Genomic DNA, 26,216 nt, shown 5'->3' on the forward strand with positions numbered 1-26,216 from the left:
ATAAACAATTATGAAATTTCTCTTGTTACATCTTTGGAAATGGACAAAACTATACTGAGTGAAGGCAGACAGAGAAGGGTCAATAGCAGATGATCTCACTCATAGAGGAGGCCTAAGAAAGAAATTATGGTGTAATACAGGGTGAAGCTTCAAAGAATCGTGGTTTATGTCAGCAGAGGGACTCAGAAGGGGAAGTTCTCTAAACGATATTATGACAAAAAACAAAACAGAATAAAAAAAATTCATGTATCTATAGTGGTTAGCAAAGTTTACACATCAGAAGGCTTCAGTTGTCTGCAGCACCCACTCAACTCTCCTAGTGCCAAAGCAGTCAGAGGGAACAAGTAAATGAATGACTACAGCTATGTTGGGGGGCGATGATTTACAAAAACTAATTTCCTGTCACACAGACTTGACTTCTTCTAGCGTTTGCCCTTCTTCCATAGCCAGTCAATAGCGTCAGGTTGAGCCTGATGTAAAGTTTCGAGACCTCCTTTGAATCTGTAGAGGTGGCAGTGGTTGACTATGTGGGTCATAGTCTGTCCCGCAGGGGCAGTTCGGGTCCTCTCTGGCTCCCCAGCGGACTTGACTGGGGAAGTTAGTCACTAATTTGTATGACAGTTAATTTAATGCCTTTATCTTAATATCAGCCTAATGGGAATAATTCAAACAAAAATATATGTTTACTTTTTAAATTATTTATTTATTATTTATTAGATAGAGGCAGAGAGAAATTGAGAGGGTAGAGGAGAGAGAGAGACATCTATAGTACTGCTGCTCAGGAAGCTTCCCCTTGTAGGTGGGAACCAGGAGCTTGAACCTGGGCCCTTGCCCGCTATGACATGTACATTCAATCAGGTGCACTGCCTCCTGGCTCCTCCATTTACTTTTTTTTTTAAATCATTATTTTTTTAATATCTATTTATTCCCTTTTGTTGCCCTTGTTGTTTTATTGTTGTAGTTACTATTGTTGTTATTGATGTCGTCATTGTTGGATAGGACAGAGAGAAATGGAGAGAGGAGGGGAAGACAGAGAGGGGGAGAGGAGAGAAAGATAGACACCTGCAGACCTGCTTCACCACCTGTGAAGTGACTCCCCTGCAGGTGGGGAGTCAGGGACTCGAACCAGTATCTTTACGCCAGTCCTTGCACTTTGCACCACCTGCACTTAACCCACTGCGCTACCACCCGGCTCCCTACTTTGTACTTTAAAAGAAAATCAAGTCAAAGTCACTATTTTTATAAACATTTTACCATATTTTAATGCAGTTTCAATGAATGAACTCAGGCCTTTGTCCCTGAATGACAGACACCATTTCTGAGTTTTGTTTTTTTTTCCTTTCTTTTTTTCTTTCTTCCTTTGATGTGGCACATTACTGGTACTGGGGCAAATTTTTTTTTATTTTTATTTTTTTACTTCACATAGAGTGAAAGAAAGACACTACAGCACCTGAGTTTCCACACAGGGCCTAAGGACTCCAAGTATAGTGCCAGGGTTTGATGCCAGGGTTTCATTAATGTCAAAACACATGCTCACTAGGTCATTTTTTAATGTCTTTCTCTTCGTGGAAGCAAAGAGACAACAGTATTGCTCCACCATATATGGAGCTCCCTGGTGCCCTCCACAATGCTCCAAGGTAATGCTATGGCTTCAGTTCAAGGTCTCATGCAAGCATGTTCCCCTCTAACCAATTTAAAGTATAGCTCAAAAAAGAAGACAACACATAAATACTTAAGATGTTTATGTAGAGTAAATGACCAACTATTAGTAATAACATTTTCGACTACATGAAAAACCAAGCAGCACTTTAACAGGCAGGCACTGAGTCCAGTGACAACCATGGTGGCAAAAAGAGGGGGGGATACATAGTGACTGCCAAGTAGAACAAAAATGTTTGTGAATAATATTTAATATGATAAGTGTATATGGATGTGTGTTTTAAATAACATGTATCTGATGGTGAAGCATGTCATTAGCTATTATTAATACAACCTGAGCTAAATAAAACTCTCAAGTGCTTAGAGAAGATACTTGCCAACATATTAGACATTCACATAAGAAACCAGAACATTTCAAACATAAAACAATTTTTATTCTTAATGTAATAAGTTAAGATACTTCGTTGCTGGACAAAACTTATCTATATGTGAAAAACAACAAAAATTATTTGTAATGCATTGTAGCATATCCAAATGACATATCAATGTTATAATTAAACAATCTCCTGAAGGGCAGCAAATATAGCTCCTGGAGACTTTAGAATTATGAATCAAAAATCCATTCCACTGTTTCTCTACTTGTCTATAATAACCTTTTTATTTTTTTATATTTTTATTTATTCCCTTTTGTTGCCCTTGTTGTTTTTTTATTGTTGTAGTTATTATTGTTGTCATCGTTGTTGAATAGGACAGAGAGAAATGGAGAGAGATGAGGAAGACAGAGGGGGAGAGAAAGAGACACCTGCAGACCTGCAAACTGCCTATGAAGCGACTCCCCTGCAGGTGGGGACCTGGGGACTTGAACCGGGAATCCTTACACCAATCTTTGCGCTTAGCACCACCTGCGCTTAACCCATTGCGCTGCCACCTGACTCCCAATAACCTCTTTTTAAACGAATAAAGAAAAACAAGAAAAGGGGAAAGTTCAACAAAAAGTGCTAATAACATAAGGAAGAGAAAATAAATACAGTAACAGATAAATGGAATGTCAAAATATCAAGTGCATTAACATAAACCAAATCAAATGTACAAAGAAAAACATGTTTAGGATTAGTAAGTAATTTCTGTTCTATTCACAGTGGAACTAAATCATGTTATCCAAAACCTTTTTCCAAAACACTTTTAATCAAGACCACTTCCTAGTCGTTCAATAAAAGTAGCTTCTATTCTTTTTAAAGAATAGTTCTGATAAGAAGTGGTGCTAACAATCAGTATCAAGACAGGAAAACAGCATTGCAACAAAATGCTTACTTAGAAAATTGCTGTTAAAAAGTGATTTTGCTCTAACACAATGAAGATGATATAAAAATGCACAAATGAGAAAGGAAAAGTTGCTAAAGGTATCTGTTAAAGGGCTGGAGAAACAGCATAATGGTTAGGAAAAAGACTTTCATGCCTATGGCTCTAGGTCCCAGGTGCTGCCCTAGCACCACCATAAACCAGAGCTGAGCAGTGCTCTGGTCTTTCTATATATCTTTCTCTTTGTACCTCTCTCATTAAAAAGCTAAGAAATAAAATATTTAAAAAACCGTATCTGTTAAAGATGTTAAACACCAAAGTTTAGTGGCTGGAGGAAATAGCTCAAGAGGTAGAGCACAGGACTGGCATGTCTGAGGCTCAGGGTTGAATCTCTTTTGTTATGTTAGAGTGTTCCTCTAACTTCTCTCTCTCACGTTATACACACACTCACTCTCTCCCTCTTTTTAAATAAGTCTTTTTTGAAAGGCCAAAGTCTAATCCTTTAAATAACACCACTCTACTGAGGGTAAAAAGTTGCCTACTCATAAAAACGCAATAACTGTTTGTATTATAAAAACTAGGTCGGGGGGTTGTACGGTAACACACTGGGTTAAAGGCATATGGTGCAAGGACCAGCCTAAGGATATTGGTTGAGCCCTGGACTCCCCACCTGCAGGGGGAGGGCACTTCATAGGCAGTGAAGCAGGTATGCAGGTGCCTATCTTGACCCCCTTCTGTCTCCCCCATCTCCCTCAATTTCTCTCTGTCCTATCCAACAACAACATCAACAATGACAACAGTAACAACAACAACGACAACAACAAAATGGGAAAAATGGACTCCAGGAGCAGTGGATTCGTAGTGCAGGTACCAAGCCCCAGAGATAACCCTGGAGACAAAACAAATACAAAACAAAACAAAACCTGTCTTTTTTCTTTTTCACATATTATTAAAAGCAAGAACAACTAAACAAAATGGCGATCTAGTGTTTATTTTGGCAGGGCTAAGACTTCATGCTTGTATGATCCCTGATCACTCCCCCCACCACCACCCTGAAAATGGCAATCTAGTAAATATAATAATGATTCAAAACTGCATGGTTTGAGGGCATAGATTTTGGAATATTTCTAGTTAATATTTTCTCATTACAAAACAGAAGAGCTAAATGATACCTGAATGTCTGATTTAGTTCTTAACATTAAATAACATTACCAGGCACATATCAAGAAGGTGTTATAAATACAAATTAAACAAATAAGGATGCCTCTCACTATCTGAACACCTACTTTCAAATTTAGGAAGTAAACCTATTTAGGTAATTACTTTTATAAGTCACTGACTATCACTACCCTGAATTTAGGAATAGATACAATTCAAACAGATATGGGATGGGCAGCAAGAAAGATACCACATGGTTCCTCATTTCACATTTCAAAATGTTGTCAGCTGAAGCAGAGAATGCAAACCCACATGTGACACATGCAAGTTTCTATCAGAACAAAGTTCTGAGGCTGAGGCTCACAAGACTTGCATGCAAGAAGCCTGATATTTGTTCTGAACACCACCAATAGTTACAGCTGAGTGGTGTCGCAGTCAACAACAAAGCAAAACAGAACAAGGGCGGGCACAAGGATCCTGGTTCGAGTCCCCAGTTCCCCCACCTACATGGGGGTCACTTCACAAGCAGTGAAGCAGGTCTGCAGGTGTGTCTTTCACTCCCCCTCTCTATCTTCCCCTCCTCTCTCAATTTCTCTCTGTCCTATCCAAAAAGAACAGCAGCAGCAATAACAATGGGGAGAAGAAAAAAAAAAAACCTCCAGAAGCAGTGAATTCGTAGTGCAGGCACTGAGCCCCAGTGATAACCCTGGAGGCAAAACAAACAAACAAATAAAAACTTCTGGCATAAATTAGTAGATTACTGTATAGCTTTGTGAATATGACAAAAATCACTAAGCTGTACATTGAATTTATAGCAAAACACCCATAAAAATAATTAAAGGACTGCCCAGATAGTTCATCGAAAGTGAAGTGCTACAGTTTCTATTTAAAGTTGTGGTTTTCTCTAATTGCCCCTTAGTTCTCAGAGATATCTCTTCTGTCCTGTGTTCAAAGGAAGATAAGCAGCTGCTAGGAAATCTAAATTAACTTTTTTTTTTTCTGTGTCCATCTTGGCTTAGATGACATCTGGCATTTAGTTAAACCACTGATTCCAATATAATATGGTTCAAGATATAGTTTGATGTTCTTACTGATTTTGTCAACTCAGCAGGTGTGGCATATAACAAGGAAGAAAAAAAAAGCAAGAAAATAGTACCTAATTTAATCTGGACAGCCTAAAATATTTATTAGAGTTCTAAATATACAAATGTCAAAACTCAACTAGATGTAATTAAACTAAAAATAGTACTTAATGTTCTGAAAATTAGATTACATTATGTATTTGTTGTTTTCTAAATTGCTCCTATAATATTATTTGTGTTTTTTTAATTCATATTATTTTAATGAGAAATGCAGAGAGAAGGACACAGAAAAAAAAAAACACCGGAGCACTGCTCAGCTCTGGTTTATGGTGGTGCTGTGGATTAAACCTGGGAGTTTGGAGCCTTGGGCATGAAAGTCTTTTGCATAACCATTATGCTATCTCCCTGGCCTCCTTTCTACATTATTCAGCATGTTTATGACAACTCACAATTGCTTCTTGTTGTAACTCTGGTTATCAGAAACCAGCTGTAGGCTGGGTAGAAAGCAGAAAGCATAGTGGTTTATGCAAAAAGACTCACATGCTGACATTCTGAGGCACCAATTCAATCCCAGGCACCACCAAAAGCCAGAGTTGAACAGTTCTTTGGTTTTAAAATGTGTTTTAAAAAGCAGAGCAGGAAGTGGTGCAACTGGTTAAGCACACACATTACCATATTCAAGGATCCTAGTTCCAGCCTGTTCCCCACCTGCAAGAGGGACACTTCAGAAGCAGTGAAGCAGATCTGCAGATGTTTATATTTCTCTTTCCTTCTCTGTCTTTCACACCCTCTCTCAATTTCTCTGTCTTATCAAAGAAAATAGGAAAAAAAAAAAAAAAACAGGAAAAACTGGCCACTGCCAGTACCAAGCCCCAGTGGTAAACTCGGTGGCAAACAAAACAAGAGGAGGAAGCCAAATGTGCCTCTAGAAAGCTAATATATTTGTGCTTTAAAACATTCTGCACCTATATCCCCTTAATTCTAATCTATACATATACTTCCAGAAATCTGATTTATAAATATTGCAAATTTGACTATTCCAAAGAAGTTAAATAAAAATAAATGTTTGCTTGAGAATAAGTTATCTAGAATGAAAACTTAAAGCACAGATACTTCATATATAACTCTGTCCAATCTGCCTCTTCCCTCTCCAAATCAATGCTTTATTTTTGTTTTATCCAGAACACTTCTCAACTCTGGCTTGATGGTGGTGCCAAGGATTGAATTAGGGACTTTAGTTACCATAGGCATTCTGTTTGTTTTTTTTTTTTGCATAACTATGATGTTATCCCATAGCCCTTCTTTCTTTCTTTATACCTCATAGTTAGTCCTGATTAATTGTAAGCTATCATCAATTCTTCACATTTATTTATTACTCATTAAATAACTATGGTAAGATTCCTACATATTTTACACTTTACATAGTGCCAGGATTTTTTAATGAGCTTAAGTAACAAGCAATTACCACTTAAACAACTGATACAGGCATCAATGCCAGAAAAATGAAAACTAAGTTCACATAATATATTCAGCAGTCAAAGCTTTAAATAGTACAGGCAAATGTTAAAAAACAACAACAAAAACTGGGAAGTAGGTCTATCTATCTAAAAGGGCAGCATGAGGAAATTACTCAGTATCTAATGGTGGTAGCAGATAGAGGGACTTAAGTGTGTGGTTAAATTGCATAAAACTAAACATATAGATAAGTACAAATAAACCTGGTAAAATCTGAAAAAGATCACTGAATTGTATGAGTATCAAATATCCTCACTGTAATATGCCCTAATTTTGCAAAGTGTTGCCATAGGAACAACTAGGTAAAGTATAAAAGTGATCTCTTTTTACTATTTTCTGCCTGGTTATCTGTCTGCTATCTGTCTTATCTATCCATCCATCCATTCATCTATCCATCTACCAGCTGTGTTGCGACCTTGCCCATGTGAGGTTCCATGACTCCCAGGCCAAATATTTCATTCTTTTTATTTTAGACACAGAGAGAAGAGATACCACAGCGCTGCTCCACACCAATGTCATCCATGCTGCTTCCCTTAGTAACAGAATGAGTAAAGTATGGGTTCTACTGGATGAGCTATCTCCCAGCCCCTACTTCTCATAATATTATATGATACAATTGTTTCAATAAAAATCAATTTAAATAAAGTGAATGTAATGTCTTGCAAACATCAGTCAGCAGAGCCAGTGTCACTGCAGCCTGAACCGAAGTGTAGACAAGGTGAATGAATGGTTAAGTATGTCAAGACTACAGAGTGAATTTGGCAGTGTTGGGAGTGGCAGAAGAAAGAAGGGGTTATTGTTTCTATATGTTAGAAGCAGAAGGACATAAGTAGCATCAACACCAGAGCACCAACACCTGAACAGTTGAGAAAAAAAAGTCCAACAGTCCTGGCTCTCCCATTATATCTGCGGGCTAGCTTTACACAGTACCAAGATAGGTAATTAAGCAGTAATCTGCCAGTTGTCACTGGAACAGGTTGTTAATATAACGTTCACAGTAGGGAACAGACTCTAAAGGAACCCTGAGGGTGTAACATATTTGTAGCTTATCTTAATGAATGTGCAAACAGCATTAATGGCTTGATGACTGTACTGTGTACTAAGTATCTGAGGACTGCTACCCTGTGCCATAAAGACCGAGGTGATAGCGGGACAAGCACACAACAGAGCACCTACTAGGTTTCCAGTTCTTTTCCATGCTATACAATAGAAAGAGAAATCCAATAGGTGAAGGCTGAGGGGGACTACAAGGCAGGGTACCCTGGCTGATGGTGCAGCTCTGCTGAAAAAAAGCAGATTTTGTATGCCTGAGGTTCCAGTTCCAGCCTTGGTGCTTCATGTGTCAGAGTAATGCTCTAGTTTCTGTTTTTTCATATGAAGCTCTTTCTCCCATTCTCATATGATTTAAATTAAAAAAATAAATCTTAAAAAAAATTTTTTTTAATAATGGCCGCTTAACTAGTGGGAAGTATTATCCCAGTACAACATCGCCATCTGCCTGATCCAGCAGCCAAGTACACGCTTTCAAGAGAGCTCCTATTAACCAACAACTTCTTCTTCTTCTAGCGTTTGCCTTTCTAAGTTCCTGTAACTGAACAACTAAACCAGACTGGAAGGTGTCAAGTTCAACTTTATGATGAACATGGTGGGGTTCCAACCGGGCTTGCCAGTCAAATGGATAGTCCAGAGTATGCCTCAAACCGTTGCCTTCAAACCAACGACAGAAAAGTCTGTTGCATAAGACACCGGACTTCCCATATTGAGGCATTGTGTTTTTCTTATGACAAATTTACCACCTGAAGTGGTATTTATTGCCTGAAGTAATGCCTGAGGGTCAATAGACCATAAGTTCAAAAAGCTTCCTTTTATTCACAGATGTCTTGAGATCTGACGGTATCCACTGGCCTACTACAGTTGTACAACCGCAACAAGATCAATGAAAGACCAGATGAAGTAAGAACCAATCAGCACAGCAGGGGAATGGAAAGCTGTCACTTATGCTTTGAGAAGTCAGATCTGGTCATTTGTTTAATATCATCTATGGATGTACACCATCCCCCATAATCACAGAGCTCTGTAAAAAGAACATACAGAATGCAGAATTTAAGATATCCACAATTTTTCTCCAGCAGAAAAAGTTTACTGGCCCATGCTTTAAAGAATACACTTAAAACTTGCTATGTTACATTTATACAGACACGGGCAGTCGCCAGTGACTTGACCAATGAATGGTTTTCCATAATCAGGAAAACATTCTGCAGATCACAGGTGCCCCTCTTTTAGGGCAATGAACTGCATACATCAAAGCTGCTAGTTGAATAATCTGGGTCATTCATGCACAAGGTGAGGTTTCATCTGCTAATGAAAGTGACTGGGACCAAGCTGTTTGCTAATCAGGCCATCAAAATCCCCATAGTGCAGTGACTTCCAACTAAACTCATCAATAATAAATGTTTGTCTGCAGCTAAGTGTGAGCTTCTTATCCAGTCTCATACCTATTCAAAGTATATACGCTATCTCAATTGAAAAATCATAAAAATACACGGCAAGTGTCAGGGCTAGTCCTTTAATTGTTCGGACAATATGGTTGGCAGAGTTGCTCAGAACTTGGCTTTCCCCCCCATTTTCCATGATCACAAAGTGTTGTTAAACTCTCATTAAATCTGGTGACTTAATTATTTTAAAACTTGAGATATTTATTTATTATTATTATTTATTAAATAGAGACTGAAACTGAAATGGAATGTCACATTCAATTCTACATTGTGTCTGGTTACCTTTTAGAGATTAAATTTTATGTATTTTATGGTTGAAGTGACTCAGTGGTAGAGTACATGCCTTGGCTACATAGGACGGTGGATTTGACCCCCAGAAATACTACAGACTGGTATTCTGGTTGGTCCACATCTGTCTGTTTGTCATAAAATTTTAATTTAATTTTTTAAAATTTATGTCATCAAATTAAGGAGGATTTCCACCTTCTTTTCCTTTCCGTTTATCTGCCTCATTTTCTGTGTCGTCTACATCTACTCTGATGCAGAAAATTTTTGCCTCAGGATAAATCATATATAGTCTCAGCTTTAATGTTCTAGATTTTCGGGGTGTCTCTCTCCTTCTCCAGCGGGGTGGCCTCCAGGGGAAAGGTAACGGGCTGGTTCTTTCTCGCTCACGACAGGGGTGACACGAAGTAAAAGACACCAGGGGACTCAGCGTGAATCTAGAATCTGAGTCCTTAGAGTCCCAGAATCCTAGAGTCCGTTTATTAGCAAAGTGGACATGAGTTAAATAGAAAAGCAATGAAGTTAACTATTGTTGAAATATGACAGAAATTACAGGTTTCTTAACAGTCAGCATGCCCCTATGGTAGGGGGCTGGTATGACAGGAATTGATGAGATACAAGACAGTTATTCTCCATAACACAAGCAACTTAATTATCCAAAGGTATTTGAGAGAAGCATAGGGGTTAAACCTGTAGGGTGAGACAGAAAGAAGATGAATATCAAAAGGCCATATAGTTTGGAATTTCTCTTGTCTGGGGTCTGAGGTGTGTGATGAAGTGTGTGATAAGGTGTGTTCTTCTGTGATCAGAAGGTGACTTTGAATAAGTGAATCTGTGGCCATGTGGCCTGCAGTTAATGGAGGGAAGTACTGGGGTATCTGTGGGCCTGAGAGTCAAGAAGGAAAGAGCCAAGTCTGAGTTTCCCCGCTCATGCTCACCTCGGTTGAGAGAGACTTACCAAGAGACTTCTTTTTTTGTAGCTCCACAACCTTACACATATATGAATCCACTGCTCCTTGTACAAATTTTTCATTATTTCAAATATATAGGAAGTCAGAGCGAGAGTAGACAGCATAAGTCATGCAAAAAGACTCATGCCTAAGGCTCCAAAGTCCAAGGTTCAATCACCAGCACCATCATAATCCAGAGATGAGCAGTGTGCATGGTTAAAAAAAAGGATGGGAGTCAGGCAGTAGCGCAGTGGGTTAAGCGCAGGTGGCGCAAAGCACAAGGACCGGTGAGAGGATCCCGGTTCAATCCCCCAGCTCCCCACCTGCAGGGGAGTCACTTCACAGGTGGTGAAGCAGGTATGCAGGTGTCTATCTTTCTTTCCCTCTCTCTGTCTCCCCCTCCTCTCTCCATTTCTCTGTGTCCTATCCAACAACAAAGACGTCAATAACAATAACTACAACAATAAAACAACAAGGGTAAAATAAAGGGAAATGAATAAAAAATTTAATAAATTTAATGAATAAATAATTAATATTTTTAAAAAAAGATTTGAGGGGCGGGCAGTAGCACAGCAAGTTAAGCACACATGGCACAAACTGCAAGGTCCAGCATAAGGTTCCTGGTTCAAGCCCCTAGCTTCCCACCTGCAGGGGGTGGTCGCTTCACAAGTGGTGAAACAGGTCTACAAGTGTCTATCTTTCTCTCCCCCTCTCTGTCTTCCTCTCTCTTGATTTCTCTTGTCCTATCCGACAACAATAACAACAAGGACAACAAAATGGGAAATCCTCAAGGAGCAGTGGATTTGTAATGTAGGTACGAACCCCTACAATAACCCTGGAGGCAAAAAACGATAGGGGGAGCCAGAGAGAGGCAAAAAGAGTGAGAGACACCATGGAGAGAAACCATCTATGGTGGTTTCTATGTAAAGATGGTGCCCCCACTAGATGGCAAGTCTCAAACCCAGGGCCTCACACATGGTAAGGCACAAGACCTATGGCTGAGCTATTTACTGCTCTACTTTTGGGTAAGCTAGACCATGAGTTTGAAACTGTTCAATTGATGATATTTTGAAGAGATATTAGAATTAGAGTTGATGCTGTACTAATGTATTGAAATTTGTATGAATGCTGGTATGAGGGGAAAAGTATTTTGCATATGGAATGATCCTAAATTTGGTGGACAAGAAGGTGAATTGCAGTGTATATCCAAAGAGGGTATAGTTAGTGCTTAATCCACTAGTAACTATGACATTAATACACAACTAATTGTATACTTTGACAGATGACAGTTAATAAAGACAGGCAAGACTGAATTGAGAATCTATAATAAGCTAGATTTATGATGATACAAATGGAAAATGCTCTCAAGCCCTTACTAAATTGAATGTATAATCTTTTTTGTTATATATGAACCAGGTTCAAAGGATTCTCTAGAATATTATTGAAGGCTAAAAATTTCAAATATCTTCTAAAAAAAACTAATGGATGTTTCTCTTTCATTAAGAAGGAAAAAATAGTAAGTTTTCTAGTATGAGAGAAATAGTGTCTGTTATTTTCTCAAGTTTATTTGTTATAACAACCATAGGAAAGAAGTGTGTAGTGAATTTGGGTATCATCCAGAATAATATCTGGAGGTAGATAGCATAATGGTTATGCAAAGAGACTCTCGTGCCTGAGGCTCCAAAGTCCCATGTTTAATCCCCCACACCACCATAAGCCAGAACTGAGCAGTGCTCTGGTAAAAATAAAATAAAATAAAATAAAATAAAATAAAATAAAATAAAATGAATTGTATGCTGTGAACTATTCAGGAGTGATGTTCCTTGAATATATTCTGAATTTTTTTCCTTTTTTAGTATTCTGATTTACTATCCTAAAACTTTACTTAAAATCACCTAGTATCCTACTTTTCTTTGGAAGACCCATTACATTTTCTACAAAAATAATTTGTAGAAAATCTACATAAACAATCAGGACATCTTAATGTAAATACAGTTGTACTTCTACCTTCCTGGTTTGATAGTGGTTCTTTCTATAATCTCAAATTTCTACTTCAGCAGTCAAAGGGGCTCTCTCTAGATTTCATCTTTCTGTGACTCCATACTGATAGCTCTATGGTCTTGGTGTCCATGTATTAATAAAAGCATTTGCTTAAACAACATAATGGACCCCTTTGGGGGTCCCCATAAGACCTTGTCCTCAATGTGGATCAACAATGGTAGAGAATGTTCCATCCTCTGAAGGGAGGTTGGATAACATACTTTATCTACCACCTGAGGAAGATGGGTCCTGAAATCATTGCAACTTGGAATGTTCCTACTGATGACCACAGAATGCAAGTTTGGACCTACAGGAATGTAGAGGTTACATAGGCTTCCATGCTTACTATGGGCCCCAGATCAAATGGATGGGGTTTACAGTCCATAATATTTATATACCTTTCCTATATTTAGGAGCTACTCTCTTCCCTGATCCAGCTTTCTAGCCCCTTTCCCAGCTATGACATCATCTTCCCAGATAATAACCTGGGTCCACCTGCATATCAGATGTCAGGCTCAGGCAAAAACTAATAAAGTCATGGGCCCTTTGGAATATACCTAAAATAGACGTATTAGCTATTTCCAAAATGGAGACCCCAAGTCTTTATCTGCAATATTCCAGCCTTTAGGTTCATGATTAATCAACAATTTGTATGACTTTATATGTTAACTCTCTTTCAGCCACCAGGTTCCATATACTACCATGATACCAACGGACTTCTCTGGACAGATGATCCTACAAATGTGGCCTGGAACTCCGCTTCCTCAGAGCCCTACCCGACTAGGGAAAGTTGAAGTATGGCTTGACCTGTCAATGCCCATGTTCAGCGGGGAAGCAATTACAGAAGCCAGACCTTCCACCTTCTGCACCCCATGGTCACCCTGGGTCCATACTCCCACGGGGTTAAAAAGTAGGAAAGCTATCAGGAAAGGGGATGGGTTATGGAGCTCTAGTGGTAGGAATTGTACCCCTCTTGTCCTATGGTCTTGTCAGTGTTTCCAGTTTATAAATAAATTAAAAAATAAAATAATAAAATAAATAAAACATCTCCTTAACAAAGAGATTCTCCCAAGTTTGAGCTGAAACAGGACATGTGTCCTGTCTATGCCATAATTTAGAATTTTTTTCAAGGCAGAAAGTTTGGCCAATGATTAGGTTCTTCTCATGTTCTCCCTTCTTTAGAGAATCACAGCTACCATTAGCAAAGGCTAACGTGCAAAAGGATATACTATTGAAATAAGTCCATTCTATCTCCACAAAGCTTTACAATACTTTTAGGCTTTATCTCTATCAATTATAGTTTGGGCAAGGTCACTTAAAAAAAAAAAAAAAGAATTGCAGCTACCATTCTTCACAGGCTAATATACATTGTCTAGAGTAGTCTGGGAAGCAAAACACTGTCATTTCTTGGTAGTTGAGATTCTTAATTTTTGGCTAAGGCAGTTTGAGGACCAAACTTTTGAACTGGGTGTTGGCAGGTTTTTCTTCTAAAGACTGTATAGTAATATTTTAGACTTGGTAAGCAGTATGTGAAAGCAGTCACAGACACTAAATAAATGAGCACGATTGTCCCCCCAAAATTGAAAAATAGTAAGGAAAGAAAGAAAACTGTCAGGTGTTGGGCAGTAGCACAGAGGGGTAAGCACCCATGGCGCAAAGTGCAAGAACTAATAACATAAGGATCCCAGTTCAAGCCCCGGCTCACCACCTGCAGGGGAGTCGCTTCACAAGCAGTGAAGCAGGTTTGCAGGTGTCGACCTTTCTCTTCCCCCTCTGTCTTCCCCTCTTCTCCAATTTATCTCTGTCCTATCCAACAACAACAGCAACAACAATAATAATAATAGCAACATCGAGGGCAACAAAAAAAGGGGAAAATGGCTTCCAGGAGCAGTAGATATGTAGTGTAGGCACTGAGCCCCAGCAATAACCCTGGAGGCAATAAATAAATAAATAAATAAATACTACTGTCTGCTCCTTATTTCTTTCTGTAGAAAAGTAAACCCAGTTCTTACTCTATATTGCCAAAAGGAAAGATGCCAATATTGTATTTCTAGTTTAAGGTTCCAGAGGTTTTACAAAGCATTTTCCATATACTATCTCTGTTATTTCTTGGACATACTCTCTGAAATAGCTAATGGTCCCATTTTACAGGTGAGCAAACTGAAACTTAAGGAAAGTAGGTGACTTTGGTTATAAATTACTAAGCAGTATTAGGTATATATGGAAACTGCAGTTATGGGTAATGGTGAGTCATTGCTAATGGGTAAGAGGTTTAAGAGTTGTTTCAAAACTCTTTTGAAAAGAGTTTCAAAACATGGTGAAAATGTTTTGAAAGTAGATAGTTGCAAAGAAAACAGCTTAACATTTAAATAATGAAATTTATGTTATAACAATTATGTCAGTAAAATTGGGTGTCAGGGATTAACTGATAAAAGTTATGACCATAATGTTACATATTCAATTATCAGGTTTAGTAAATACAAAAATTTCAGTAAAAAAATTTAAATAAGCACAGTCTAGCAATATTTGGAACACATTGGCTCTCCAAAATAATACTTTTTATATGACCCAGTAGTAATGTTAAAAAGCTAGATTCTTTGACCACACGACTTTTGCAAGACTGCGGTCATAAAGTAAATAATAGATGCCTAATGCACAGATGTTTCGAAACAAAGTTTGTCATTTATCAAAATTAGCAAGCTAAATTTAAAAAAAAAAAGACTTTTTTTTCTGCCTGAGTAAGACCTTTGAGAAGCATATTAATACATATTATGAAATTTTTACTACAAATGACTTTACTGTTAAAAAATAAGAACTATTTTTCGAACTACATGTGTGCTTTGTGAGGAAAATTACAGTCAGATGCACAGGATATCCCCAGTCATACATCACAAAACAACTAAATTCAGCATAATTAGATTCATGTACTTGATTTTTTTCCCTAGCCTGATTAAAGTACCTTCAGAGTTCTTGGAAGAATCCAGAATGACATGATTCTCAAGTGCTCAAAATGTAGAGACAGATGATGTGCCACACAATTTTCATCATCAGTGTTAGATTTTATATATCACTTCAAAAGTACTGACAATAGAAGCTTATAAAAATAAATTTTAAGGCATAAGTTGAATTGCCTATGTTCTTATGTTTGGTACTTAGAAATTCCCAGCTTCTTGAAGTACAAAAGTGTAAAATAAAATAAAATAAAATAAAATAAAATAAAATAAAATAAAATAAAATAAAATAAAATAAAATAACTAGTATAGTCACGGGCCCTTTGGAATATAACTAAAATAGGCCTACTAGCTATCTAACAAAACAGAGACACACCAACTCTTCATCTGCACTATTCCAGCCTTTAGGTCCAGGATTAGTCAACAACTTGTTTAGCTTTATATGTTAACTCTCTTTTCAGTTACCAGGTTCCAGATGCTACCATGATGCTGACCAGACTTCCCTGGACAGACAACCCCACCAATGTGTCCTGGAGCTCCGCTTTCCCAGAGCCCCACTAGGGAAAGAGAGGGGCAGGCTGGTAGTATGGATCAACCTGCCGATGCCCATGTTCAGCTGAGAAGCAATGACAGAAGCCAGACCTTCCACCTTCTGCATCCCACAATGACCTTGGGTCCATACTCCCAGAGGGTTAAAGAAGAGGAAAGCTATTAGGGTTCTGATGGTGTGAATTGTGTGGCGTTGTACCCCTCTTATCCTATAGTTTTGTCAGTGTTTTCTTTTAATAAATTTTAAAAAAAATCATAAAAAGTGCAAATATACCAAAAAAAATTCATATTTTCTAGTGGTAATTTTTATAACTTCCTGTTACATAGGACTAGTCAATAAGGTGAAAGATCTCTGCACTGAAAACTATAAAACATAGATTAAAAAGAAAAATGAATACACCAACAAATGGAAAAATATATCATGCTCATGAAATAAAAGAGTACTGTTATAATGTCCATCCTACCCAAAGCAATCTACAAATTCTATGTAAACACCATAAGAATTATAATGGCATTTAAACATATATATATATATTAATGAGAGAGAAAGACACAGAAAGACCAAACACACTGTTTAGTTCTGTCTTACAGTAGTCGGGTGGGGTGGGGTGGGGGGTGCTGAACCTGAGACTTCAGAGCCTAAGGCATGAAAGTCTTTTGCATAACCATTGCACTGTCTCCTCAGCCTATAATAATACAAAACTACATTTTGTATGGGACCACAAAAGACCCAAAAGAGATAAACAATTCCTGAGAAAGAAGAACAAAAGTGAAAACACCATGCTTTCTAATTTGAAATTACAAGGTTACAGTAATAAAAATAGTATGATATTAATGAAGAAAAAAAGGGTATTAGAATAATGCAAGCGGGGGAGAGCGAGACAGCATAATGGTTATGCAAACAGACTCTCATGCCTGAGGCTCTTAAGTCCCAGGTTCAGTCCACTGCACCACCATAAGCCAGAGCTGAGCAGTGCTCTGGTGTTTCTCTGTGTGTGTGTGTGTGTCTCTCTCTCTGAATCAAAAGAAAAATAAAGAAAAATAAAGAAAAATTTAAAAAGAAAGAAAAAATAGAATAAAAAATAAATAAAAGAAAAAAGAATAATGCAAGCAAAAAATTAAATAAATAAAAAGAATAATGCAAGCATCTTTTCAAAAGAAGACATTATTAATGAAGTCACTATAATAAGAAACCAAGTTGGGGCCAGGTAGTGAGTGGTGTTCTCAAACATTTTACAGTCCACAAGGACCAAGGTTCTAGCCCCTCACCCCCAACGTTGGGAGGGGTAAGCTTGGCAAGTTGTAAAGAAATGCTGCAGGTGTCTCTCTTTCTCTCTCCCGCTCTATTCTCCCTTCAATTTCAGATTCTCTGTCTCTATCCAATGAGTGAATGAATGAATGCACAGATAAATAAGGGGGAAGGTGATAGCACACTAGGTTAAGTGCACATATTGTCTAATGCAAGGAACCAGGTTTTAGCCCCATCTGCAGGGGTCCACTTCATGAGTAAGAAGCAGGTCTGCAGCTATCTATCTTTCTCTCCCTCTCTCTGTCTCCCCATCCTCTCTCAACTTCTCTCTGTCCTATATAATAAAATGGAGGGGAACAAAGAAAGAGAGAAAGAAAAAAAGAAAGAAAGAAAGAAAGAGAGAGAGAGAGGGGGGGAAAGAAAGAAAGAAAGAAAGAAAGAAAGAAAGAAAGAAAGAAAGAAAGAAAGGGAGAAAGAAAGAAATAGAGAATGGCTATGGGGAATCTGTAGTGCCAGCATTAAGCCCCAGTAACTGGAGGCAAAGAAAAAAAAAGGGGGGGATAAATAAATAAATATTTTTTAAAATGAACCAAGTTAAAAGCTATGATGATTTTTAAAAAATAAGTTATCTTTACCAAATTGAAAACAATGTAATAATAAACCTATCTGAACTTCCGATGGAGTCTAGCAAGTTAAGACACAAATATTATATAAAATAACCAATATTTTTGCTAAGCCATAGCAATAACTAGTTGATAATTTAGGGCTGGGAAAACAACATCATCAGTAATATAATGGGATTTCATGCCTAGAGCACGGGATGTCCCAAATTCAATCCCTGGTACCACCATACAACAGAATTTAATAGTGCTCTAATAAAAATTATCTAAATAATTAATTATTTTAAATGTGATGACTCCTAGGTGTAAATTTTCTGTATTTAAAAGGTATAAATTATATCAAAATACAATTTCATTTAATGTACGATCATGTTACATGAGTTTAAAAATTAACATAAGTGAAGTGTTTTTACTTTGCACTTTTTATTAGAAAAATTTCCAAACATCTATAAATGATACAGATTATTGGGCGGTAGTGCAGTGGGTTAAGTGCTCGTGGCGCAAAGCACAAGGACCAGCATAAGGATCCTGGTTCGAGCCCCTGGCTCCCTACCTATAGGGGGTTTGCTTCACAGGTGGTGAAGCAGGTCTGCAGGTGTCTATCTTTCTCTCCCCCTCTCTGTCTTCCCCTCCTTTCTCCATTTCTCTCTGTCCTATCCAACAACGACATCAACAATAATAATAACTACAACAACAATAAAAACAGAGGCAACAAAAAGGAAATAAATATTAAAAAATCTAAAAAACATATCATTATAAACTCATGAATTTCCATATATTTAAGAGATTTTCCTTTCTTACAGTCTGTTTTTATAATTTTAAACAGACACTTATAATAAATGATATTTCTAGAGGTTGGGAAATGATAGACTACTCAATAAATTCTGTTAGATCAATGAGATACTACTCAGATTAAAGTATACGTCAGTAAACTGGAAAATGCATAACCACAAGCCCTGTGAAACAAAGCAGATTTGGGGTTTTAAGTCATTCATATAATATCTCTTTTGCTGTCAAATTACATTAAAATTTAAACCACTCAGCATGCTGCCTAACACAAATGCTCGGTCAACTGTATATATATGGATATGCATATACACACATAGCAATGTACAGGTTAATGTTAAAGACTGACTCCTTAATAATATCATAGTCAGGGGCTGTCTTCCCCTCCTCTCTCTTATTTCTCTCTGTCCTATCCAACAGCGAACAACATCAACAATGGCAATAATAATAACCACAATGAGGCTACAACAACAAGGGCAACAAAAGGGGGGAAAATGGCCTCTAGGAGCAGTGGATTGATGGTGCAGGCACCGAGCCCAGCAATAACCCTGGAGGAAAAAAAAAAAAAGAAGAATATCACAGTCTGGGGAGTTGGGCGGTAACGCAGTGGGTTAAGCACAAGTGGTGCAAAGCGCAAAGACTGGAGTAAGGATCCTGGTTCAAGCCCCCGGCTCCCCACCTTCAGGGGAGTCGCTTCACAGGCGGTGAAGCAGGTCTACAGGTCTCTCTCTCTCTCTCTCGCTCTGTGTCTTCCCCTCCTTTCTCCATTTCTCTCTGTCCTATCCAACAACGACGACATCAACTACAATAATAGCTATAACAACAATAAAAAAACAACAAGGGGCACAAAAAGGAAAATAAATAAATATTTATAAAAAAAAAAAAGAAGAATGTCACAGTCCAAGAGATGGCACAGTAGATAAAGCACTGGACTCTCAAGTACAAGATCCTGCATTGATCCCTAGCAGTGCATGTACCAGAGAGATGTCTGGTTCCCTTTCTCTTTCTTCTCCTTATTTATATATAAATAAATAAAAAATAGTTGTAAAAAACAGAATAAAAAAAGAGTATCTTTTATTTGCAGTGCTTGTTTATTTCCCACTAGGAATGGTTTTATTATACCAATGTAATGTCACTATGTCCACAGTTGAAATGGCTATGCATAGTTGATTTTCAATAATCACTGTAAACTGACAAAAGCATAGCAGTGGATATTATTCATATGGTGACATACAAACACAATTTCTTTATTATCTTACCCACTCTATATCATACCCACTGAGAATAATATGTTTTCACACTTTATCATTAAGCTCCAATTTCATATAAAAGCCAGAAAATTTATATATCATATTACACACACAAAAAAATCCAGTGAAATATGCAACTTACTTTGGCTTCGGTTTCGCCCCGGTGAAGAGTATAGAGATGATGAACAGCACTTTGTGAGGAGGACCAAGGATGCGTCAGAATTTGGAAGACATGGAAGTCATGACCAAGGGTATCTGTTGTGACTAAAAGCATTCCTGAAGGATACACACGGAATAAAGGGGAGGGATGAAAATAAGAATGACTATGTATGTAGACCAAAAAATTCACCAAGAACTTAACATGCTTTAAGATATTACCAAAGCAAAAATCTCAAAAGATAAGAAATTTTACACAATAAAAAACTAGGATCTGGGTGGTGGTATACATGGTTGAGCACACAGGTCACAATGCGGAAGAACCCAGTTTTTTGGTTATTCTACATTTCCTGGCATAGAACCAGTTTTTTTGATAACAACAAAATATTCCATTGTTATTATTATTATCATCATCACTATTATTCATTATTATTTTGCTTCCATGGTTACCGCTAGGGCTTCGTGCATGAATCCATTGCTCCTGGTGGCCATCTTTTTCCATTTTTGTTGTTGTTATTATTGTTGGATAGGACAAAGAGAAATTGGGGGGGAGACAGAGAGCGAAAGAGACAGAGACACCTACAGACCTGCTTCACAGCTTGTGAATCAACCCCCCTGCAGGTGGAGAGCCAGGGGCTCGAACCATGATCCTTGCGCCAGTCCCTATTATTTTCTTCTTAATGAGAAAAAAAACAGAACTAGAGCCTCACTCTGACACAGTTAATGCTGTGCACCGAACTCAGGACCTCATGTTTGAAAGTTCATTAATAAGCCTACTACATCATATACCTGGCCAAAATTATCATTTTTATAGTGATGGCATTCTACCAGTTATATGTATTGCTAGGTGGTTACATGAAATTTTCTTTATGGACAATTATGAAGTATATGAAAATGGTGCTTCATTTCTTCAGTTCCAAACTACATACTTTTTCTGTTTTGTTTACTGACTTATTACATTAGCTGAGGAAATCAGTAGTGATAAAAGTAATATTCATTTTCCCAAATTTTAGAAGACAGTATGTACTTTTGAAAATGTCATGTTTGTTTTAAAAATTAAATTTTAGTCTTTAATTTAAGAAATCTTGGATTTTAGGGAACCAGGATATAATGCACCTGGTTAAGTGCACACATTACAGTGCACAAGGAAGCAGATTCAAACTCCTGGTCCCCACCTGCAGGGGGAAAGCTTCACAAGTGATGAAATTAGTCTGCAGGTGTCTCTCTAACTCTCACGGTATCTCCCTCTCTATCCAATAATAGATAAAAAATAAAAATCCATTTAAAAATCTTAGATTTTAAAATTCTGCAGTGTAAGGAGATCCTTTATATCTCTAATTTGCTTAAATTTTATAGTGAAAAAATGATGAATTTTGTCAAGTGTTTTCTGAACCTGTGAGATAACTGTGTTATATTTCTTCTTTAGTGAATTAAAATGGTATCTTTTATAATGAATAACTATCTTTTTAAATATTTTGAACATTTTGACTTATTTTGGGTAGAGACAGAGAAATTTAAAGGGATGGGGAGAGAAAGGGAAAGAAGGAAGGAAGGAAGGAAGGAAGGAAGGAAGGAAGGAAGGAAGGAAGGAAGGAAGGGAGGGAGGGAGGGAGGGAGGGAGGAAGGAAGGGACTTGAAGCACTGCTTCACCGCTTGTGAAGCTTCCCCCTTGCAGGTGGAGAGTGGGGGCTTAAACTCACATCCTTGCACACTCTACCAGGTGTGCCACCACCTGTTCCCAACCTGCAATTTCAAATTTGCAAATACTAAACAAGCCCTACATTTGCGGGTCTAGTTCACTACAAGTTATTTATTATAAGTTAATGGATTCAAATAGCTAATTTTATGACTATTGCCAAAGGATATTATAACAGTTGTCTATTCTGAAAAACGTTTATCTATTCCTGGTATTAGGGTAAAAGTAGTATCAATATGAAGGTTCCCTATATTCTCCTTCTTTGGTGCAGCCCCCCTCCCCCCACCACCCCCCACCTTACAATTGCCACTGAAGTTATTGCTGGGGCTTGGTGCCTGCATGATGATTCCACTGCTCCCTTGGTCATCCCCCCCCCCCTTTTTTTAAGATAGAGACAGAGAAAAGTTGGGAAGGAAGGGGAGGTTGAAAGGAAGAAAAAAAGACACCTGCATCCTGCTACACCACTCCTGAAGCTTCCTCTCCACTCCCACAGGTGGGGGCCAGAAGCTTGAACCCAGATCCTGGAACACGGGGGCGTGTGTATTCAACCAGGTGCTCCAATGTCATACAGCCCCATACATTCTCCTTCTCCAAAAAGTGACTGGGGAAATGCTGTTATTTATTAATTTACTGATCAATACAATTTTCCTGTAATAAGCTGGCAAGATAACTCTCCTGGGGAGGGGGGTGCCTGCCTTGCTATGCACTCAACTATTTCACATGGGAAAACTCCAGGAAGCTTCAGTGCTGTGGTCGATCCCTCCACACTTCCTCTCTCTTTGAAAGAAAAGAAAAAGAAAAAAAAATCAAGTTTGGAGAGCTGAAGACCAAAGACTTTCCTGAAAATCATTAATTCCACCAATAAAGTGACTGAATATTTTTAAAGGGGTAGAAATTATACCTCCTGAACTGAAAAAAAAAACAAAAAGAATCTGTTGGTAATATGAAGTGGGTCTTAAAAAAAAAAAAATGAAGTGGGTCTTATTTTGAAGATTTTTCCCCCCATTCCAACAGGATTATTGCTGAGACTCACACCTCCTGATTCCAGAGGCCATTATTTCCGTTTATTTTTTTTTTCTGACAGAGGCTAAGAGACACAAAGAGATAGAGAAGATAAAAGAAAAATAGAGGGAGGAGAGATAGCTGCAGCACTACTGCAATGCTCAATAAATCCCCGCCCCCTTCAGGTGGGGACTAAGGGCTCAACTCCAGGTCCTTGAGCATGGTAGTATATGTACATTGCCAGGTAAGCCACCACCTAGCAGCTGAAAATTATTAATGGTTTAAACTTTCTTTATAAAGTGAAACATGAGTAAAAAAGGTAAATTCATTTTCTGTAACTCAAGTAATCTTTAGCTGTTGCCACTTTTTTGCATATGTTCATTTATATTATATTCTTAATTCATTTTTCCAATGGAAGGATGATTCAGCTTCTGCATTATAGTAAAAGTGGAATCACACTTTTGTACTATGTGTGCTTAACCTGATGTGCTACCACCAGGCCCCCTGGAACCACATATTTGATGAAAAATTATTAAGTATCTAGTGGAGTGTATGGCAGGCGTTTAAATGGTACTAGTACAGTGTACAGGCCTAGTTACAATACTGGATCTAAAAAATTAAAATTAAAAAATAAGTCACACTACATGATCACTATCTCCAAGAGAATACATTTTAGATACTGAAAGTGTCACTTTCTTGAGGTGACACTTTCAATCTCTAACAACCACCACTACTTTGCTCCCCACTCTGTCTCTAGCTAAAATCAGTCATAAGGTAATTGACATACTTTATATTCTTATTGCTATTCAAATAAGAAATTTCTATGGTTAGGCAAGAGTGTTTTGTTGTCCTTTCATGGACAGTATTTCTTCACTCCTAATTTCTGATTAATTAAAGCAAAATTTTAATTACTACAATTCCACTACTGTGTTCTAATTCCACTTTCCCAAGACAAAATTATTTTCTGCACTTGGCAACTCAATAGAAAAATCAGAATAAATAAACTGCACTTCTTTTTAAATCACATCAGTATTTTAGTCATGTGAGCACTCAAACCAAACTCCACAGCAGCGAAATCAAAATCTTCAATGAGTGATAATCAGAGATGAACACTTTTTAATATGTGTCTAGCTTTTCAAACTGACACTACTATTCGCTCAGTTCTATATGAAAAATAATCATATATTTTAAATCCCACTGAAAACATTATCTTGTGTCTCCTATATCTAATGTCATTTCACTTATCCCTTTAAACGTGACTTGTATAATCCAACACTTAAGCTCCCATTTTTGACAAAACCTCCAAATAGTTTTTTAATGACTGGAGAGAAAACAACGAAATAACTACTAGAGTGTTACATAATCAAGAATGTCCTTTCTCTTAATTTATATCTTTTTGCACATAGTCTGCTAGAAACATGGCAAGTTTTAGCTTTTTTTTTTTTCTAGAAAACAAACTAAGAAGCATATATACATAAAAGGAAAAACTTGTAGAGAGTAGATCATGGCTTGAGAACTATTTATGCAGCATCAGAAGACTAAACCAGACTCTGTCCTGGCCATAAACTAAACCCACGCCCCAAATGAGGTGCCAAGCCACAAAAGGCATTTGCGTCATCTGGGAATACAAGGAAAAGACGGACTTCTAATTATAGGGCCTGGAAGCGGAAGCCTAGTGTGATTAGCTGTTTAGGCACTGCTGTATGTTTATCTGGAAGCTTCCTCTCCCTCACTCTCAGCCTCAAGTTTGATAGATGAGCATTGACATTAGAGGGTGCAGAGTAAATCTGCTGAAGGTACATAGCGTTCTCCAAAATCTGAGGTAGTTGGTGACTGAACATTAAGGCGTCTGTGGCCTCATAAGAACATACATCTTTTCAATTGGGCGTCAGCTGGTTACCCAACAGACAAAATTAAAGAGTAGAAAACCTCTACTGGACACATGCTGTAAAATCGTGGGAACATGAGTACATTTGTCTTTTTTAGCCATATCCTATTTATAACACCTACCTAATTGTAAGGTTTTTTTAGCATGTGCACACATATGCAGTGGAAATAAAATTACCAATTATTTACACACTCTTCTAAAAAGAAATGAACACTGATATATTGGATCAAAGGAAAGTTTCACAGTAATTCAAGGTTATATGCTCAATAAAACTGTTAAAGTCATCAGAATAAACAATATTGAATGAACAAAGGACATTATTTTTCCTTACTAAAATTTCATATATATATACATATACATATATATGCAATTTATTTATGTACTATTTATGTGGTCTGTATATACATCCTTATTATTTTTTTAATTATCTTTATTTATTTATTGGGTAGAGACAGGCAGAAATCAAGAGAGAAGGGGGTTGATAGAGAGGGAGAGAGACAGAGAGACACCTGCAGCCCTGTTTCATCACTAATGAAACTTTCCTCCTGCAGGTGGGGACCAGGGGCTTGAACCTGGGTCCTTGTGCACTGTAACATGTGCACTTAACCAGGTGTGCCACTGCCTGGCCCCGCACATCCTTATTTTCTGACTTATTATTTTCATCCTCCTGTGTTTAAATAGAAGTTAAATGTCTGATAATTTTATTTGAATACTTTGCATTACAGTATTCCTTCTACATTGTATATATATTTTATTTATTATTGGATAGAGACAGAGAAATTGAGAGGGGAAGGAAGAGAGAGAGGGAAGGAGGGAGAGAGAATGAGACGGGGAGAGAGAGAGACCTGCAGCCTTGCTTCACCACTCGTGAAGCTTCCCCCCTGCAGGTGGGGACCAGGGGCTTGAACCTGGGTCCTTGAGCATTGTAATGTGTGCATTTAACCAGTTGTGCCACCGCCCACCCCACCCCCTTTCTATGTGGTATCATGATTTTTTTTTTTTTTGCCTCCAGGGTTATGGCTGGGGCTCCGAGCCTACACTATATGAAGCCACTGCTCTTGGAGGCCATTTTCCCCATTTTTAATGCCCTTGTTGTGCCCTTGTTGTTGTTATTGCTGTTGTTGGATAGGACAGAGAGAAATCGAGAGAGGAGGGGGAGACAGCGAGGAGAAGAGACACACAGACACCTGCAGACCTGCTTCACTGCTTATGAAGCAACCCCCCTACAGATGGGGAGCCAGTGGCTAAAACCGGTATACTTATGCCAGTACTTGAGCTTTGTGCCATGTGCACTTAACTTGCTGCGCTACTGCCCAGCCCCCTATCATAAAAATGTAAACGTAATGAAGACATCTTTGGTCACATTCAATGGGTTTTCATATTAAATACTTCATTTTTTTCAAGATTTTCACTGTCAATTAATGAGAAAGGGAACCAGGGCATCATTCTCATATACATGCTGCCAAGCTTGAACTTGGGACCTCAGTGTTTGAGAGATCAATGTTTTGTCCAATAATTTATCTACTGTGCTACTTCTCAGACCACACTTCAATACTCTACATTTTTTCAAGAGTCTATTTATCCAA

The 26,216-nt window shown here is 37.9% G+C and overlaps 1 protein-coding gene across 12 annotated transcripts in view; it reads right to left on the minus strand.

Annotated features, from left to right (window-relative positions):
* BCAS3 (BCAS3 microtubule associated cell migration factor) overlaps positions 1-26,216 on the minus strand; it is a 654,611-nt gene that overhangs the window by 444,754 nt on the left and 183,641 nt on the right. For all 12 annotated transcript variants that reach the window (XM_060203882.1, XM_060203884.1, XM_060203878.1 and 9 more), the window contains exon 14: positions 20,031-20,164. In XM_060203882.1, the coding sequence (XP_060059865.1) occupies positions 20,031-20,164 (134 nt within the window). The remainder of the gene's footprint in view (positions 1-20,030; positions 20,165-26,216) is intronic.

This window comes from Erinaceus europaeus, chromosome 12, assembly GCF_950295315.1.
Source record: "Erinaceus europaeus chromosome 12, mEriEur2.1, whole genome shotgun sequence".
NCBI classification, from domain to species: Eukaryota; Metazoa; Chordata; class Mammalia; order Eulipotyphla; family Erinaceidae; genus Erinaceus; species Erinaceus europaeus.